This window comes from Gossypium raimondii, chromosome 6, assembly GCF_025698545.1.
Source record: "Gossypium raimondii isolate GPD5lz chromosome 6, ASM2569854v1, whole genome shotgun sequence".
In the NCBI taxonomy this organism is placed as follows: domain Eukaryota; kingdom Viridiplantae; phylum Streptophyta; class Magnoliopsida; order Malvales; family Malvaceae; genus Gossypium; species Gossypium raimondii.
The window spans coordinates 24,749,877-24,768,586 of NC_068570.1; the positions used below are offsets into that span (position 1 = coordinate 24,749,877).

The window sequence follows — 18,710 nt, forward strand, 5'->3', positions numbered from 1 at the left end:
TATGCATAATAATTTGATACGTTGTTCCTTGGGCATAGTCCCGACATTATGTCCCCCAGGTGTAGCCTCACATTCAAACTGAAATAGAAAACACAATCCATGTTATTTCATTAGAACTTAGTGAGATAAACACCAATTTACCTAAATCGTTTTTGTATTTCACATCTAGCAATTCAATTCACCATCTCATTGTTCTTTGTTCCTCAACTTGTCTTTGGTGATTTCCTTCTCAAAATGCCATTCTTCGTACCATAGTTGTCACCCCTAACTCTGAAGTCATGCCTTACTTTCCGCATCTTTGATACGTTACTCATGTTCTTCACTCTGTATTTTTTTTATTCCTTAACCATATCCATTCCTGAGGCCCATACAGACAAAATATTGTTATTCTTGCATACATACTTTAAGCCATCGTTTTTTCGAAATCCATGAATGACTTCATACTTAGATAGAAGATACATTCTTTAATTATACGATTTGATCCTTTATAGAGAATACCCTTTTTCTTCTAATAATTACAAACAAATAACGTTATTCAATTTGCCAGACATAGCCCTTACTTAGATTTGTTCTTCAAGTCTAATTAACACATTCTTTGAATTTGCTACATACTCTAGTGCATTCCAATTTCTCCGTTCTTGTCTTCAGGTCATGTAGGATACGTCATTACATTTCATAAGAAGCTCGCCACAAGAGAAGTTTATTAGAATATCTCATCGAAGGTGTAACATAATACACCACAGGGGCTTGTCCTTTAGAGTTCATTACAACTATCGTTCCTTTAGAGTTTCCTATGAATACGATTTCTTACTCTCAAGGTACACCATAGAGGCTTTTCCTTTAGATGGACGCAAAAAGGGTCATTCTTTATAGATCGCCACAAAGACTTCCTTTTTATAGATCACCACAGAGGTTTCCTTTTCATGGATTGCAATAGAGGCTTCATTTTCATGGATCGCCATAAAGGCTTCCTTTTCATGGGTTACCACAAAGGCTTCATTTTGATAGATTTCCACAAAAGCTTCTTTTTCATAGACCGCCACAAAGGCTTCATTTTCATAGATTGCCACAAAGACTTCCCTTTTCTGGCGTGTTCACGATAGGGATTCACTTAGACTCACATTTTGTGAGGTTTTCCCCTCATCATCTTGGGTCACACAGAGAACCTTTTTGGGTAATCACATTCCTTAGTTCTTTTTCATATGATGCCAAAGCCCAACTATGGTCTTACACAATATGGGGTCATGGCCATGGACTTTTCCTTTAAGAGATCATGTGTAAAGTCCCGATAGACCCCTTTAAACGACTCCGCGGAGATAGACATAGACTCATCATGCTCCCACTCTTATCAGGACATATCGTATTACATACAACTAAGACACATATACACAATCCATACATCCAGATGCAACCATACTTCACATCGACGTACTTGAACTCAACAAATCTATACCAAGTATACATATCATTCTTATCAAACATTAGCACAGCCATAAACATACATCAATAATCACACATAAGGTCACACACATAATATATTGTAACTTTAAGGATCACAGCATCATCTTTCAGCCACTCTCTAACAGATCTACAAGTACTATCATCTTATAAACAAGAGTCAGCATAGAGACTCATCTAATTCTCTCCTATTTCAATTCAAAGCTTCATATCCAGACTTCTATTCTACAATCAATAGAATTTACTACTATAAATAAAAAAGCTCATCAAGATATATTCATATACCCCATTTTTCCATCATTTTTAACATTAAAAATCCTCAATGAGGGCCCCTTTTATCCTCTATTTTACTGATCTTCCCAGTCTAACAGATTTACTCTTTGCAACATAGTATGCTGAGTTTTAAATCTTACCTTGCCATGGTGCAATCACTGGTATAGATCTAAGTCTTCATCTTTAGCTCAAGAATGAGAAAGAAATATTTTGGGTTCCTTTAGATCTAGACAGAAATACTTCTTAAAGAAGGAAGAATAAAGCTCCATCTTTTTAAACCTAAATACTTATATATAGAACCCGAGCTCTTATTAGAACCTACCACGTGTCATACACTTTCAAAGATACTTTTATAAATAGTTTACAACTGTAAATAGAAACCCAATATTTTTATATTTCTTGGTTCGTCCCTTTTTTCCTTTCCAACTACCTCGTTAAAACGTAACTAGAACAATTGTAATAACCCATTTTTCATTGATGTCGAAATAGTGATTTCAGAACCACAAATTCGATGAGTGAGTCTGTAGATATTATTATTTAATATTTACGAGTCAAATATAGTTTTATATTGAATTTTTAATATGATAAATTTTGCTAATTCAATGAATAGTTAAGTATAAGTAATTTATCCCTAAAGTGATTTTGGAAAATGAGGTACCAGATCCTCGTTGTTATAAATCAAGCTCATAAATATTTTTATTAAATACTTACGGAGTGATTATATAGGTGTATTCAAATTTGTTCTAGAAATTTTGACGTTTGGATAGTTAATTAAGGAAAAGGACTAAATTGTAAAACTGTAAAAGTTAATCGCTATTGGTCTATAAGGGCTAAATGGATTTAAATTAATTGTTGGATGGGTTTAATTGGAAAATATGCCATATTTACTTAAGTTGGCCGATTAATAAATGGTTTAAGTATAAAAATTATATGTTTTATTATCATTTAATAAAGTTAAAAGTTAATAAAATAAAAATAAGAAAAAAGTGGCCATTTTATTCTCACCTTCTTCAACCTTTCTTCAACTGAAAACCATTGTTGAGAAACCAAAGCTTCGGCCAAAGCTTGTTACTTTTGCATGAACAAGAAACAAATTAGTCAATTGATAATCATAGGAAATGAAAAGTTGTCAAGTAGTCATCATTTAAGTGTCGGTAACTACTGTGTTTTGGTAAGTTCGTAAATTGGTTGAACTGATTAATTTTTGTTTTTGTGATTTATTACGTATTTATGTATGTTGTGATTGAGTTTATTTACTTGATAAATGGTAAGTGATGAAATGGATCAAGTTGCAATGTTAATTAAGTTAAAAGTCATGTTTGAAAATTGGAAACTACATGGGCTAAGTTCTGTCAAACATCCTGATGACCCTTGTTTTCACTTTTTGCCTAAATTGTTGTAAAAGTTTCAGTTTAGTCTAAAATTATTTTTGAATTGTTTTAAATGCTTCGTACGCTCAATTTAAGTCCGAATATGATTGATTAGCATGGAAATGATTGTAATTTAATTGTGAAGTGATATTTAGATATTTATGTCTAGTTAGTGAACAATGTTAACATTTTACAATTGTAATACCTTATAGCTTAGACTAGGTGACCGGACTGGGTATAGGGTGTTAGATTTTGTGGTATCAAAGTTATGGTTTAGTCGAATCTAGGACTAAACATAACATATATTGAATCTAGAAATACATGCCACTTTATAACCTGTGATAGTGTGATAACTCCTAATCAATTTGACTTGTTTCTTATAGATCAAAGATGTCAACTGAATCCAATCGAGCAGATTCCAACGGAGTACATAGTTATGTTCTAGACACCGATCAAAGGGCTGCTCATAATGTGCCCGAGTATCGAGGGCTCGAGGAAGAGGTTGTAGGATGTTAATATGATGTGTGAGTTGTGCAAGTATACATGTCGAATCAAGTAATAAAGTGATGAGTGAGTATAGTTCCCATGAGGATTGCATTAGTATTCTTTGTCTAAATTATCACAATTGAGTAGAAAAGATAAATGAATCAAATGATATTTTTATAAATAATAATGCAATTAATACACTAAAGATGAAAGTAATAAAATGTACTATCGTAGATTGCAATTGCAATAAATCGAATAAAAACACTAAGGATTCTAGCAAGACTGGAATATTGATTGTAAAGGCTAGGATTACTAATGAATTAGTTATAACCCAGGAACAATGCCATGGCAAAAATATGAAAAACTACTGCTCGATTGGGTACTAACATCGTCTACCTCTATCGAAAACGATACCTAAAGTTGCTCACTCCTAAGACACTATACATCTATAGGCTAAGAATTAACAACCATGACTGAAGCACAATCCTGTAAATCGTATAAGTTAAAGCTTTATTTCTAGAGTTTACATGAGCATTTCACTCAATGTTCTCTTATATTACCCAATTTTTGTCCAAGCAACCTAACTCTATCGATATTAAACTACTTTCAAACTTATCAAGCATTTATCAATACCCTAATAAGCATATAAATAAACATTAGGTAAAGTAGTAAACTGAATCATATTCATCCATAAACATTCATCGGAGTTAAAACATCATCAAAAGTAATCCCCAACTGTGCTAAGTTAGTTCATGATTGGTCTACGAAAATTCAAATATTTTAATATCATCAACATCCCAAAATAACAGTTTAAATCAACATATTTAGAACAAAGTGCAAAGGAAGAAATCTGGGTTTAGAACACGAATTCCCCCAACTTGGCTTCTAGTGTATGTTTTCACCCAAGCTCCTAGTAGCTCAAATTACCATCCTTGTCACAAAAAGACCTCATTCGAAGCTTCGTATTTACAATCAGCTGTACCTTCAGCTCTCATTAATGGCAAACCTCTCTTTTAATCCGTCAATCCCCCATTTTTCTTTTATACTTAGGTCCTTCTTTAGGGTAAAAGCCATCAGCCAATGATTTTTTTCCCTAATTTTGAGGTGGATATTTTCCATTACACGTGCATGTGGGGGGAATTGTTGAATGCTCTAATTGATGACTGGGTATTTGTCATTTTCTTTCTCATTATTGCCATGGCAATATCTTATAATGCCTCGACAAATCTCCATCCTTTGCTATCTTTCTTCCTCAAACCTGTCATTCAACTACCACAAAGCCTTTCCACAAACAATTAAAAGTATAGATGCACTAAAGTAATCAACATCCCAAGCCTTTACATGCAATGCTTGATTAACTAAAAATAATCATGCAATTACCTAAAATGAAACTAATTTTACTTAAGTACAAGCAATTAACTAAGTTTAAAAGTATGAATTATACCTCTTTTTAAGAGTTATCACACCCCAAACCCGAATCATTGCTTGCCGTCAAGCAAATATGCATGAATGTATGAATGCAAAAATTGCCATTGTACATAACCACCTTGTACTACCAGTCCACTCAAAGAACAATTTATACATTAGTTCTCAGCAATCTTTTATGTTTAAAAACTTGTTCTAGTTTCAAAGGATTGCTTTGCAAAGGTAGTGTAAAGAATCTCACCTTAAAAAAATCCTAAGTGCTCATGTGTGCATTTTGGCTATAGCTAGTATCTCCAAATTTACTTAGCTCGTCTTTTATCTAAACTCATTTTTTTAAAGCATTAATAGGGGCTCAGCTCGTCACACAATTCTTTGACTCGACAATCACAATGGAGCATACACCGAATTACCAGGAACTCAATCATATTACGATTTGAATGGAATTTACTCATGAAGCTAAGGCTTTTAACTTAAAAGATGGATGGAGCAAACAACTACCTCCTTAGCTACTCAGCTTGTTACTATAGTGGAGTGCCCCTAATTATCCTCTTTCTTTATTACACACTCTTGCTTAAGCTTTTTTTTTAGCCAACAACACAATGGAGCAAACAAAGTGTTACTGACCTATTTGACAATTTTAAGCATTGAAGTGTCTACTGGTAATTCTTTAAGTAATGCTTTGGCAATTTTACTTAGTTTAGCTTCAAGAATCTCTAAATTCATTAAAAAACTCAATATAGTCTAATGGTAATTGCGGTTAGGATATCTCAGTTTTAGGATTCGATTCTCAAGCAACCTAACATAAACTAAATTCACCTAATCCACTATCACATGTACTAGGTTTATTGAAGAATTAAGCTCATCATCAAACATCACAAGTAAAAATTGTACTCATTATAGTCTAACTAGTTCTTGGTAGTTATGTGGTAAAAAAAATTTGGCTATATTAGAATGCATATATTAAAATGAGCATGCTTACTAAATACATGATGCATCTTCAATGCTCGATACACCCCCAAACCTAAGGGATGCATTGTCCTCAATGCATGAACATCTATGTAACATGAATGCAGGAATATATATACAAAAAATGTCATAGTAAAAAATTATGAATGCATGAATATATAAGGGGAAGAGAACTTCCCTGACTTGGATGTTAGTGATTATTTTTTCATTGTTTGCAGGTAGATTTGCATGCACTGTACTTATAACATGGCTTCCTTTTCATTGAATGGAGTGGCACATCCTCCCCTTCTTTATCAGACTTAGTGATCTCATTAATAATACGATCAATTTTACGGTCTTGGGTAGTCATGGCTTCAAATGGTGTGGGTTGAACAACTTTTTTTCCTTTCTCGGTGGCTTTAACGGTAGCTGTAAGTTCATTTTGCTCATTTTTGTCACTTTCAATATTCAGAGATTTTGTTTTCTTAAGCTCCTCCTCAGTTGCTTTCACAATGTCAGGAGTAGCTCTTATGTTTGCATATTCAACCTTGTTAGAGTCGATTTCAACTGGTTCCTCCTCAGCCTCGGAAAATGGTAGCAAAGGTTTGGGGAAACCATGGAAGTCAAGCATAGGCTTGGTGAAGTTCTTCTGCAAGGACCATTTTAGAGCCACATCTTTGTCCCTCATATAGAACTAGTAGCATGCCTACTGTTCCTAGGCCTTTATCATATCTTCAGCAAGTTAAAATTGTTGAATCTCAAATAGGGACATTCTCTGCTCCAATTTCTCTAATGATTGCAGCACTTATTTTTCAAATGAGCTCTAAGATGGTGAGGCTTCTGTTGTGGGTAAGTGCTTGGCATATGAGATGGGTGCCTTACTGTGCTGAGGTTGTTTTGATGTGTCCACTCATTTGATCTTGGAAAATATAGCCTTGGACATTCCTCCCTTGCTTGGTGTGTCGTCCTTATTGGCATTTAGAGGTACTTAAGCTATTTTGCAAAGAGAAATGATGAGGGAAGGGAAATCGAGGATGCACTTCATGAAAAGTGACTGACCAATGTTGGTTTTTGATCAAACGCTCATTTTTTCATCAACGAAGGTAATGATTCATCTTCCTATTAGTTTTAAATGTTATTTAGTCTTTAAAACCAAGTTTTTAGCCATTAAATTGCATGTTTTAAATAAAAGTCAAAAATTAGGTCTTTAATGGTGAATTTTGGGTTTGTGGATAAAAATGTGGTTTCAAAGTGTTTATCAACTTGTTTTAACATGATTAGAAGGTTTCTAAACTTACTTTGCAGTGTCGTTAAATATTTCTTGAGTTTTAATGAATTTTTAAAACATAGCCATAAAACATGTCGATATCTTGAATTGAGTAGTTTTGTGTAGTTTAAAGGTTGAGAATTAGTCATAAGTGAATTATAAGATGAACATAATTAATTTTAGGAAAAAATATTAAGTATAGATCGAGATATTCAAATTTAAAGTTTGCTATGTTATAAGTTTTGGTTACATGAAAACCTAGTTTAGGCTTATGTTTTGCATGCTTGTAATGAGTCATTAGCTGATTTTTGGATTTTTTGTTGTGTGAATTTATTTTTTTGATGTTTCGGATTCAATAAAACCTTCTACGAGTAGAGATAAAGGCAAGGAAAAGCTAGTTTGAACTTTCGACTTTTCGGCGAAAGCGTAATCGGTGAGTGTTTGGGATAATTACTTGTGGACATGATTCAATGAATTATTTGGGAATTTAGTAGTAGCCTAAACCCGTACTTTAAATTCTGAGTGTAAGCTTTCTCATACCTATGCTTATCTTGTAATTTATGTACTTATGAGAATGTGAATATGTGAACTGGGATGAGATGCTATAGCATGTAATATGTGGATATGAAAAATATTGTGTAAAGTGCAATTATATACATAAAATAAATGTGTAATTTATATGTTATATGACTATGCTAGTGTTTTGCAAAAGATGTTAATATGCAGTGACAGTACACGGATAATCGATAAGAGATATGTATTATTTTTCAAATATTTTGGCCTTGTGATCTTGGAACCATTGGATATAGTTGGCATGCCATAGGATTGTGAGTACTCACCTATATGTACAGTGGTTTTGGGCATTGAGGCCCTAGGACATGTTGGAGGGATAAGAGAATGTGAGTTAAGCTTCATTCAACGAGACATGAGAGGGGTAATAAGGAGAGTGTGTTAGCGTTATGCTTCACTTTTGGGACATGTTTGACTCTATGAATCTATGTTGGTGTGTTGGAGATCTGTGTATCCGATGAGTGATGGTAGAGCTCAATTTTATGTTTCATAGCTCAAGTGCCAAATTATCTATAAATATGATTATGTGTATTGTGATATATGTGTAATGTGATGTATGCCTAAATGAGGATGTAGTTGCTATGAAAATTATATTAAATTGTATATATGTGTAAAGTGTGTATTGTGATATGTGTTTATATGACATGTGACCATTATGCAAATTATCGATAAATATGGTTGCGTGTATTGTGATATATGTGTAATGTGATGTATGCTTAAATGAGTATGTGGTTGTTATGCAAATTATTTTAAATTGTATATACGTGTAAAGTGTGTATTGTGATATATGTTTATATGACATGTGACCATTATGTAATTTATCTATAAACATGTTTTGAATATTGTGATATATGCTTGAATGTTAGGTGATTATATGTATAATAAGATTTATGCTTAACAGTGAATATGTTTACCATGTAAAAGAACTAGAAAATAATGCACGAATAAGTATATTATAACACTAAAGTTGGAACCATTGAGGTTGTGCTATATGGTTGTTTCGTTGATGCTTGATAAATTGTTTGCATGGTAGTTATTCTAGGCCTTCACTGAGCTTGCTAAGCTCTCCCGCTCCTTTCTTAAACCTTGTAGATTAGTTGTGTGTCGGTGTGAGTAATGTGGCTTTCTGAGGGGTGATCTAAGCAAGCCCATTTTCGTTATTTGTAGGTGTTTATTATTTGGGTATGTTTTGGGAATAAGGATATGTGGTAGTCTTTGTGCTAATATTGGACATGATATTTTGAGTTGTCTCCATGATTTAATTGTTCTTAGGATTATAGGATTTGTTTCGTAATATGTTAGTTATTGCTCGGATTTGCTTTTGATGTTTGAAGCTATTATTATGGCCGTTTCAGTGTTTATTTGATGACAATATGATAGCATGTTAAATTAGTATGAGTTGGAATGACTTGTATGCTTTAAAATATTGTATTTTTCGAGTCTGGAACAGAGGTATCGATATTCGTATGTTAAAAACGATACCTCTGAAAATTTCAAAGTGCAGGAAGTCAGTCTTGCTAATTGGTATCAATACCTTGCCCGAGTATCGATACTCGAGGGTGAAATTATAGATACTTGTTCAGTGGTATCGGTATTTTTTGATAGTTGAGTTTTTGATTGAGAAACAGTAAGCTAGTTTGGTACCAATTTTCCATGAGATGTCGATACCTCTTGAGCAAAATATCGATACCATGTCTTTAGTATCGGTACCTACATTGATGTTTTGAGATTTTACTAAATCGGACCACATGCATACTTAATTACTATTTTTTAAGGCTAATTGATGTATGTTAGCATGTAACGATGATAACTAAAAAGTAAGAATGACTTAACACCTATACGAATACTAAAATAAGAAGACAATTCTTTTACAACAAGACTTTAAAATGTTTTGTATGACATAAGATGGTGATGTGGCATCCTGATATTTGAGCTTGGCGACCAAGCCGGGTATGGGGTGTTACAAATTGCAGAAAAAAATTTAAATTTAATACTGAAACCTCCCCGGCAACGACGCCAACAACTTGACTGCCACCAAACATGAGAACGTTTGACTAGAAATACTACAACAAAAAGATATAGAAATATAATTGCAATATAGAAAATGTACAATGGGGTATTAGAAGTACTCCGAGGATCGTACCAAGGGAGGTTGGATTAAATCTAAAAATATTGTCCGCATCAGTAGGTCTAAACAGTAATCACTAAAACCTATATTACAAAAATTAAACCTAAACATCAAGGTCATAAAATAAAAACTAAATTCCTAAATTAAAGTTAAAAAAAATTCTCAAATAACAAACAGAAGATTAACTCGCTTCAATGGTTGTAATTAACTTCAAAACTCAAGTTTTATTAGGGAATTAGTTATTAACTAGATAATATTACCTTCCGGCCTCTACTACCTAACTAATCAACCAACACTCACTTATCTTCCAACCTCACTTTCTTGACCGGGATAAATCATGATTTACTCGGCAAACTCGTCGTCAAATTCGTTTAACCTAGATTACTTCTTAGGGTCATCAATCATAAAGTTTAAGAACGCATGAATTTATGTAAGCTAATGCGTAAGGAAAACCCTTGATCTTTCTTTAATCACTCTCACATCCACTCGTTAATCTCCCTAAAAGACTTAGTCACTAATTGATTCAATTACCATCTTTATCAGAATTAAATTAATCATGCAAAACAAAAATTAAATTAACACAAGAAAGAGATAGAAATTGGTCCACTGGTAAACTGGATATGCTCGGATCTACGAAATCTTTTAACAGTTGTTGAGGCATCGTCTTTTGCAAACAAGAAGTAAAAGAAAACTGCGAAAATATTTAATAACGAAGACTTGGACTCAAATTGAATCCAAGTTGAAGAACAAAGAAAATAAAATTGTTTTAAAAGAAAATAAAATTGTATTAAAAGAAAATAAAACTAAATTAAAATTCTAAACTACTAAACTAAAACCTTAGAACGGCTTGGCAAAAAGCTCTCTAGCTTTGCCTCAACTTAGCTATTTATAGGCAAAGTTTAGCAGCCCTAATTAGGTCAAATACAAGCCTTAATCATATAAAATATGAGTTATGCAGACAGAAACACCCTTGCTCAATTTCTGCACCACGTTTTACCTGTGTCGCGACACAGACTTATGTGTGTCGTGACACAACTTCAAATATGAAAATTTTAAATTGCCTCAGTTGTGTTGCGACTCCGAAAGCTTGTGCCACGACTCGACTGTCGTTCCTGGTGCTCTTGGGTTAAAAGAAAGGTGTCCTACACACTCAATTAGATTGTTAAAAGTACCTTAAAGCCGATATTGGCCCAATAGGTCAACTAATTTGAAATAATGCATAAAAATACTTATTTTGTAATAATTTGAATCTAAACTGGGAAATGTGAAAATGCAATAAAAGAAAATAAAATGATTAGAAAACAAGCTCGTTAAGTGTCAAAAAGTACTTAAATTGTCACTACAATTTGTGGCAGGTCATTAAGTCCAACACATAAAGAGAGGGAGAAATCAAGTAGCTCACCTGTTGGCCAATGAAGGATTCAATCGAAAACAGGATGTCTGGTGGGTGGAGGAAGCTTCGATGACAGTTCAGGAATTGGTGACGTTGGAAAGGCAGACCATATATCACCCCAATTGAGGTTCACGGCTCAGTGGCAGTAAGAAGCTAAAAGACTTAATCTTTAGCTAACAGAGGTACAAATGTTTCAAATTAAGAGTGGTTTATTGATTTTTTTCATCAATCTGAAACGTTTACTAGCATGTTGAGGCTCTAGGGCTGGAAAAGGAAGGACTAATTTATTTATTATTCTGCTATTTGACAGGTACTTTTTGCAATATTAATAAAGCATGTCAATTTTGCAATAAAAAATAAAAAATAAAAATTAAACAAAATTATTACTTTTCTGTTTTTATCTTGTCTATTTATTGACATAGCTTTTTTTGTTATATAAAAAAAAGAAAAAGAAAAATAATTTATTTTTATAATTTAGATTTGATAAACAATTTAAATGAATTGAAATTTTGAATTGAGTTTGGAAAAGAAAATTTTGAGGTGTATTTTATTTTATTTTTACTAAAAAATATTAGAAGCAATTTCATAAGCCTTTCTAATATCAATTTTGAATGTTTTTAGGGCATGAAACTTGACTTTAAGATATTACTAATTTGTTTTGAGAAACACTTAGGAATCATGTAATGATCTCACTCCTTTTGGTTTTGTTATGTTTTTAATTTGTTATTAGATTATATTGAATGATCATTTTCTTTATTTCTCATACATATTAGTTCTTCAACAACAATATTTCGAGATTTTATCTTTTCAAAATTTTTATCTAAAATTTTCTATTTTAAATTAGTTTTAAAATTTTTAAATAATTGTAATATAGAATCAAGGTAAAATTGATAAAAAATATAAAATTGAATAACTAAATTTTTATATCAACTAAAAAATATATTTAATGATTGAGCAACATAAAAATAATTTCGAAAACTTTAATAATTAAATTATATTTTTTTAATTCAAGTGATCAAGATAAAAATTCATCCACTATTTAGGGACTAATGATATATTTAAGGCTTCAACATGGGCCCGCCACTTCCTTTTTATAATTATTTTTCCCTTTTTTTCAGCCCTTTCCTTTTCTACTGTCTTCGTTCTTTTCTTTCTCTACTTGTCCTTCCCTTCACAACCCTACCACCATGAGCCACCGCCGTCCATGGCTTTCTCCGGCTGGTCCCTACCATTAACACAAAACCGAAGATCTTTTCACCCTCTCCTCATTTAAGGCTTAGATATTTTAAAATGGCCTAAAACCCTTCCTAATCTACCCTTCAGATCACGATCGATCTGCAAATCCCGCCGTTCAACCGCCTCGATTTTCCAGTATGTTATTCTCCGCACTGGAGCTCCGAACCCGAAAGATTAGTGGCGTTTCTTTTTATTTTTTGGCTTCTTTTACTATTTTTTGAATACCGACTTTTCTCTGTTTGGAGGCGCGGTTCGGATGAAGCTTTTCCTTCTTTTCGGTTTTGCAGGCTTCGATTCAGGTCCGTTTCTCTTTTTTTTTTTGTTGAATTTGTGGTTGGGTTCTCTATTGGTCTCTGTTCGCTTGCTGCTGGGTTTGTGAGTTATGGTTTGGGGAGCTAGGCTTGGTGCTGAAGTATGATGATGGATAGGTAATGTGTTGCAAGAGGGCTATGGAAATGGTGGAGTTGGGCGAGTTGAGGAGGTTGCTGTTTAGAGATGGTAATGGTTAATTGAGGGAGGGGAGCTAGTGTATAGACGAGGCAAGGTGTTGAATGGTGAAGGCAGTGGGGTGCTTGATTGGTGTTGGTAATGGAGGTTTTGGCTTCTGGGTTAGCTCAGACAAACCAAGAATCTTGCTGTGCTGTTGCTGTCTTCTTTTTTTTTCTGAAAATTTTGCTAACCTCCACTTCTTCTTGTTGCAGGGTGCTTATAACGGAGCATTGGCGTGGGACTTTGGTGAAGCTGGTGTGTGCAGTAGGGTGGTTGATGGGATTTGTCGGCAGAGGTTATGGTGGTGGCAGTAATCGGTTGATGAGGTGGTGACTATGTGAGGGACCGAAATGCATAATTTGTGAAAGTCAAAGGGCTTTTTATATATACATACCATTGGGTTAAAGCCCAAAACTTTTAAAACATGACTCAATTTAAATTAATGCAATAAAAATTCTTCTAATCTAAATAATTAGTAGATTGGATAAAATACTTGGGTGTCTATACTTAAATCACTTTTCAAGAGCAATTTTTTCTATCAACATGATAGAAGTTTTATTTATTTTTCTTGATGATTATTCATTCTAGAGCTAAAGAAAAAGAAGCTAAGATTGGTAGGGTGATGCTGGTGGCAACTGAAACAAAAACACATACAGAATCAAATATTCACAATGTACTTTTTAATAACTCAACTTGATCTTCATATTCCTTAATGTTCCCTCTAGGATTCTCCTCAAATCTTGCTATCCTGAACTGTTTTAGCTCAACTCCCTTTGCCTCTCCTATAAGCGCTAAATCAGCCAATATCCTCCCTATCGCAGGTGACATCTTGAACCCATGACCTGAAAATCCACCTCCGATCACCACATCCTTCCCGAACTCCCCTCCCAAAAAATCGATCACGAAATCCTCATCAGGTGTCATCGAGTACACACACAATTGAGTCATGGCTGGTTTGCTCGAATCGACTTTCCCTTTGAATCTTTGCTCAACCCATTGCTTTAATGAATCGGGCACAAGTCCTGGTCCCCATGGCCTTTTGTCTGGGTTACATTGATAGCCTCCATGTACTGCTACTTTAATCAATCCCGGGTACTCCAGTGACGGTGTGCCATAAATGTATGGGTGTCCGTAGCTAGCGAACGTCGGAAAATCATTTCCAATTGCATACTCGACCTCGTGTCCGTCCTTAATCCGCCAGTAACATACATTGGTTTCCAATGGTTGGATAGGAAGTTCAATGCCGCACACCATTTTAACCAAATTTCTCATCCAACCACCCACTGTCACCACACATTTTTTACCCCAAAAAATTTCACCATTGCTTGCAGCTACCTTCAATCCTCGGTCACCATCTTTGTTTATGCTAACCACTTTGATGTTGTCCTTAAGGCATGCACCATTCTTGAAAGCCAGCATTTGGAACATTGACACTGCCTTGGTGGGCTTGATGATGCCGCCAAGCTCGCACGACACACCAATCCAGTCCTCTGGTATATCGATCCGTCCCGAAAATCTTTCAGCGACTTGCCGGTGATCGAGGACTTGGTACGGGATGCCGTTCTTTCTACAAGTAGAGATCACAGAAAGGAGACTCTTGGCGTCGGATGGGCCCATGTCGAACTGTTGGGCCTTGAAGTAAACCTTGAACCCGATTTCAGATTGAGCCTGCTCCCACAACCGATAGGACTCATCGACCAAGCCGTAGTAGTAGTCTTCAGGGTACGTTGCTCGTATGGTGCGTGACTCGCCGTGAGAGGAACCTCGATGGTGGAGAAAGTCAAACTGCTCGAGGAGTAGCGTTTTTTGGCCTCTTTTGGCTAGTTGGTACGCCGTGGAGCTCCCCATGACGCCCGCCCCTACGACGATTACGTCAAATTCATTGTCCGAATATCCCATATTCATCGCACTGTTACAGTGACAGAAAGGGGGTTTAGCTATTCCTTTCAACTTGGCTTAGTTATTATTTCGCAGAGTGTGGCATATATAGTAGTACTAGCCAATAGCAGTAGGCATCTAAAATGATATTTTAATGTAAAAAAAGGCCCACATTTGGGGGGTAATTTCATTATTGCCATATGTTGTTTGGTTCTTCCTGATTTGACTAAAGATTAATGCTAAATTCCGTAATCCATACGAAAGTTGGTAAGCAATATATTTGGAACGTTTCATGTTCTAATTATGCTCCCAGTTCATGTATTTTTTTCACATTTTAAATTCAGTCCTTTCTTTTTAATCCTATAAAATCCCTCAATTCTGTTCATTTAATAATTATATTTTATTTAATAAAATCATTAAAATATTTATATTAAAGTGTGTTGTAAGCATTTTCTGTTCGAGTTAAACTTGAATTAAGCTTGATTTGCACAATAAAAAGATTCAAAGATTCAAACTTTTGAATTTTATGATTATTTTTACCCATGACTATTGTTATTAATAAAAAGATCTTGTGTTTTCTTAATAAAACCCAATGTTTTGAAATTAATTTTTCTTTAATAAAAGTATGAATAATCTTACAACACCATATTTGCTTATTTAACCACGTAAACATTTAAAAAAAAACAAATCACATAATTCAATTTTGAGTTAAGTCAATGCACTAAATATAACAGAAATACAAGAACAATGAGCATAATTAATGCTCGTATGATTTCGCTTTGTGAATGGCATCAAAATCAAGTGCAAGGAAAACATTATACTTTTGCTGCACATTGATGGCCACCACAATTAAGGTTGAAATGAAGTCTTATTAATGATGAAATAAGACTTTATTGAAAAAAAGGGGCATTATCATTTAAAAAAAAGAGTTGATAATGAGAATCTTTTGGAAAGCCAATCCCTTTGTCATATTAGGCAGCTTTATTTGTGCAACAACCCTCATTTTTTTGTCACCATCCATTTATCCCTTTCTTTTTTTCTTTTTTCTTTTTTTATGGTTAATTGATCTTTTGCTTTCTATGATGGCCCATTTTAGTATTATTATTTGATACATTTAATAGTTATAAGCTCAGTGTATTTATGCATGTATGCTTAGAAATTAATAACATGGTGTTTGTTTTAACCAGGTTCTAAAAATGGAGGGTCTTGGATGACCTAATGCAATCACAATTGAAATGATTTTGAATATTCAGTATGTTCTGCAACATACAGACTGGCATTGTAACATCAATCTATCATAACGACAAATTGAATATGGCATGGCTGACTCATCAATGACTAAACATTTGACCCACTAACAATAACATATTCACTCATCATCTTTATTGTCCTCCGAAATCAGAACTTCTTACAACTTGCAAGCTCAGAATGATTTAAGTCTAACGTGGTATTTAATGTTTGAGTTTAGTTTTAATATTTAATTAGATATTTAAATTTTTTATCTTAATTTAATATTTGAGTTTGATTTTAATGTTTAATTTTAATACTTAGATTAATGCATGCGCAGATAGGGTGACATCCTTTAAATTTAGTTCACTGAAGTTGTTAATTTTAAAATTTTAAAAATCAGCTAACTTGCAATGCATTTCTTAATGAAATCTAGGTATTTTTTTAGTCAAGATGTCTTCTGATTGATGAAAGATCGATCTCTTAGATTCAAAACTCACTTTGAATCATCTTATTTTGAGCTCGGTAGCTCGAGTTATGACCATTTTAGTGAAGATTGCACAAGCATAATTTTTTGGACGAGATTATTATGGGAATTATGAGTTTTGGGCTTTTATTCGTGTTTAAATGATATTGAGTTTGACTTTAAGGCTTAATTTTGATTATATATAATCCCTGATTTTTATTTAATAAGTTATATATTTTTTGTATTTATTTATTTCGAATTTTAGGATATTTTAAAATATTTTATGTTGCTTAGAAGTTTTATATTTCTTAGTTGGCAAGAAGATTTAGTTAAACTAAAATTACTTATTGTTTAGCCAAATTAGAAGTTTTATTGAATTAGTTTGTTTTTCATTAAGTTTGTTGTGGAGTGTGCCTCACATTTTGGCTGAAATGGATCCGACGTCGTGACGACGACGAGCCGACATGTGACGCGACATGTGACGTCCTGACGAGCCGATAGTGACGTCACGACGTGGCGATGTGTTCCCTACTAAATTGGATTTGTTCTCCTAGTTAAACTCTGCTATCTTTTCTCAATAACTCTAATAACTCTAAAGACATTTTAATCAGATTAGCCCACGAATTTTAGTCTATAAATAGGGCTTTTAGCAACCCTAGAGAGTTGAATTCAACAACACAATTAAGAGATTGTTTTGTGGGAATTTTGAGAGAACTTTGTATCTTGGGTTTGGGTTTATTTTTGTTTCTCCATCTTGTACTCATTATTGATTATTTGTCGTTTTAGTGAAGTTTTCTTTGCTTGTGGTTTTTTATCCTCTTAACAGAAGTTATTCTACGTAAATATTTGTGTCCAATTTTCTCTATTCATTCATGTTCGTTGTTTAATCCGGGTTTATCCCTAGCAAACTGATATCGAAGCTTAGTTCAGATTCTGCATTCAACCCGTTCAGAGATGGCAATGAGATACGATATTGAGAAGTTCAATGGAATCACAAATTTCAGTTTATGGTAAGTTCGAATGACGATAATTTTGGTTCAGAACAGTTTGAAAAAGGTCGTTACAGGGAAAAAGCCTGTAGATGTAAATTAGACGGATGAGAGGATAATGATGAGAAGGCTTTGTCAACAATTCAATTGTGCCTCGTGAACAATGTATTGCAGGAGGTGCTTACAAAGAAAATGACAGCAGCCTTATGGAGAAAATTAGAAGTCTTTCATATGACAAAGTCTCTCACAAATTGCTTGGTATTGAAATCACGATTATACACGTTCCGTATACCGAACGTGTGTCTATTAGGGCTCACATCAGTGAATTTGTTACTCTCCTAAATGACCTGAAGAATGCCAAGGCCAACATAGAAGATGAAGATCAAACTATGTTATTGTTGTGTTCTTTGCCCCATTCATATAAAACTTTTAGGGAAACCCTGATTTATGGTAGAGAGAGACTCTCGTTCGAAGATGTCAAGGGAAACTTGTTGAGCAATGATAAACTTGAAAATGAGTTAGGTGCGAAGAATAAGTTATATGGACAAGCCTCAGTTTCGGTTGCAATGGGCAAACAATAATCTATAAAATCAGATAATAACATGCCTAGGGCAAAATCGATCAAGAAACCGTGACAAGAAATGTGGCTATTGCAAAAAGATGGGTCACATCAAAGTAGAATACTATAAACTTCAAAATAAAAATAAGAGGGCTACTGAAAACGACGAGAAAGGGAAGCAGAAAGTTGATGTAGCCGGTGCTAGTGTCACTCATGATAGAGGTGATGATTTGTTGCTGGCGTCAATAACCGAAGGTCTAAGTTTTCATCTGAGTGGATCTTAGGTTCAATGTAACACCCCAAACTCAACCCAGTCGTTATGGCCGAATTTAGAAAGCTACATTGGCCACCAGAATGACCCAAAAAAACTTTCTTGATTTCAGACGTATTTTTTTAAACTATTTGCACACTTTGTTCAAAAATAGTAAAATTGAATGTTTGACTTTAATTTCAATATCATTTCAAAAACTATTTGCCCACAAATATGACCAAAATAAACTTTCAGAATTTTGAATTTTTTTTTAAAACTATTGGCTTATCATTTCAAAACA

The 18,710-nt window shown here is 33.9% G+C and overlaps 1 protein-coding gene and 1 long non-coding RNA gene across 2 annotated transcripts; one reads left to right on the top strand and one right to left on the bottom strand.

The window, feature by feature from the left end:
- The first annotated feature begins 12,282 nt into the window (after positions 1 to 12,282).
- Positions 12,283 to 13,530, top strand: LOC105773230 (uncharacterized). Its single transcript, XR_008196882.1, has 2 exons — positions 12,283 to 12,850; positions 13,253 to 13,530. It is a non-coding gene; the product is annotated as an uncharacterized LOC105773230 (long non-coding RNA).
- Positions 13,531 to 13,556: 26 nt separating this feature from the next.
- LOC105773229 (probable sarcosine oxidase) lies at positions 13,557 to 15,011 on the bottom strand. The gene has a single exon (XM_012594946.2). The coding sequence runs from the start codon at positions 14,943 to 14,945 to the stop codon at positions 13,707 to 13,709; it is 1,239 nt and encodes a 412-aa protein (XP_012450400.1). The 5' UTR covers positions 14,946 to 15,011; the 3' UTR covers positions 13,557 to 13,706.
- Between the last annotated feature and the right edge of the window lie 3,699 nt (positions 15,012 to 18,710).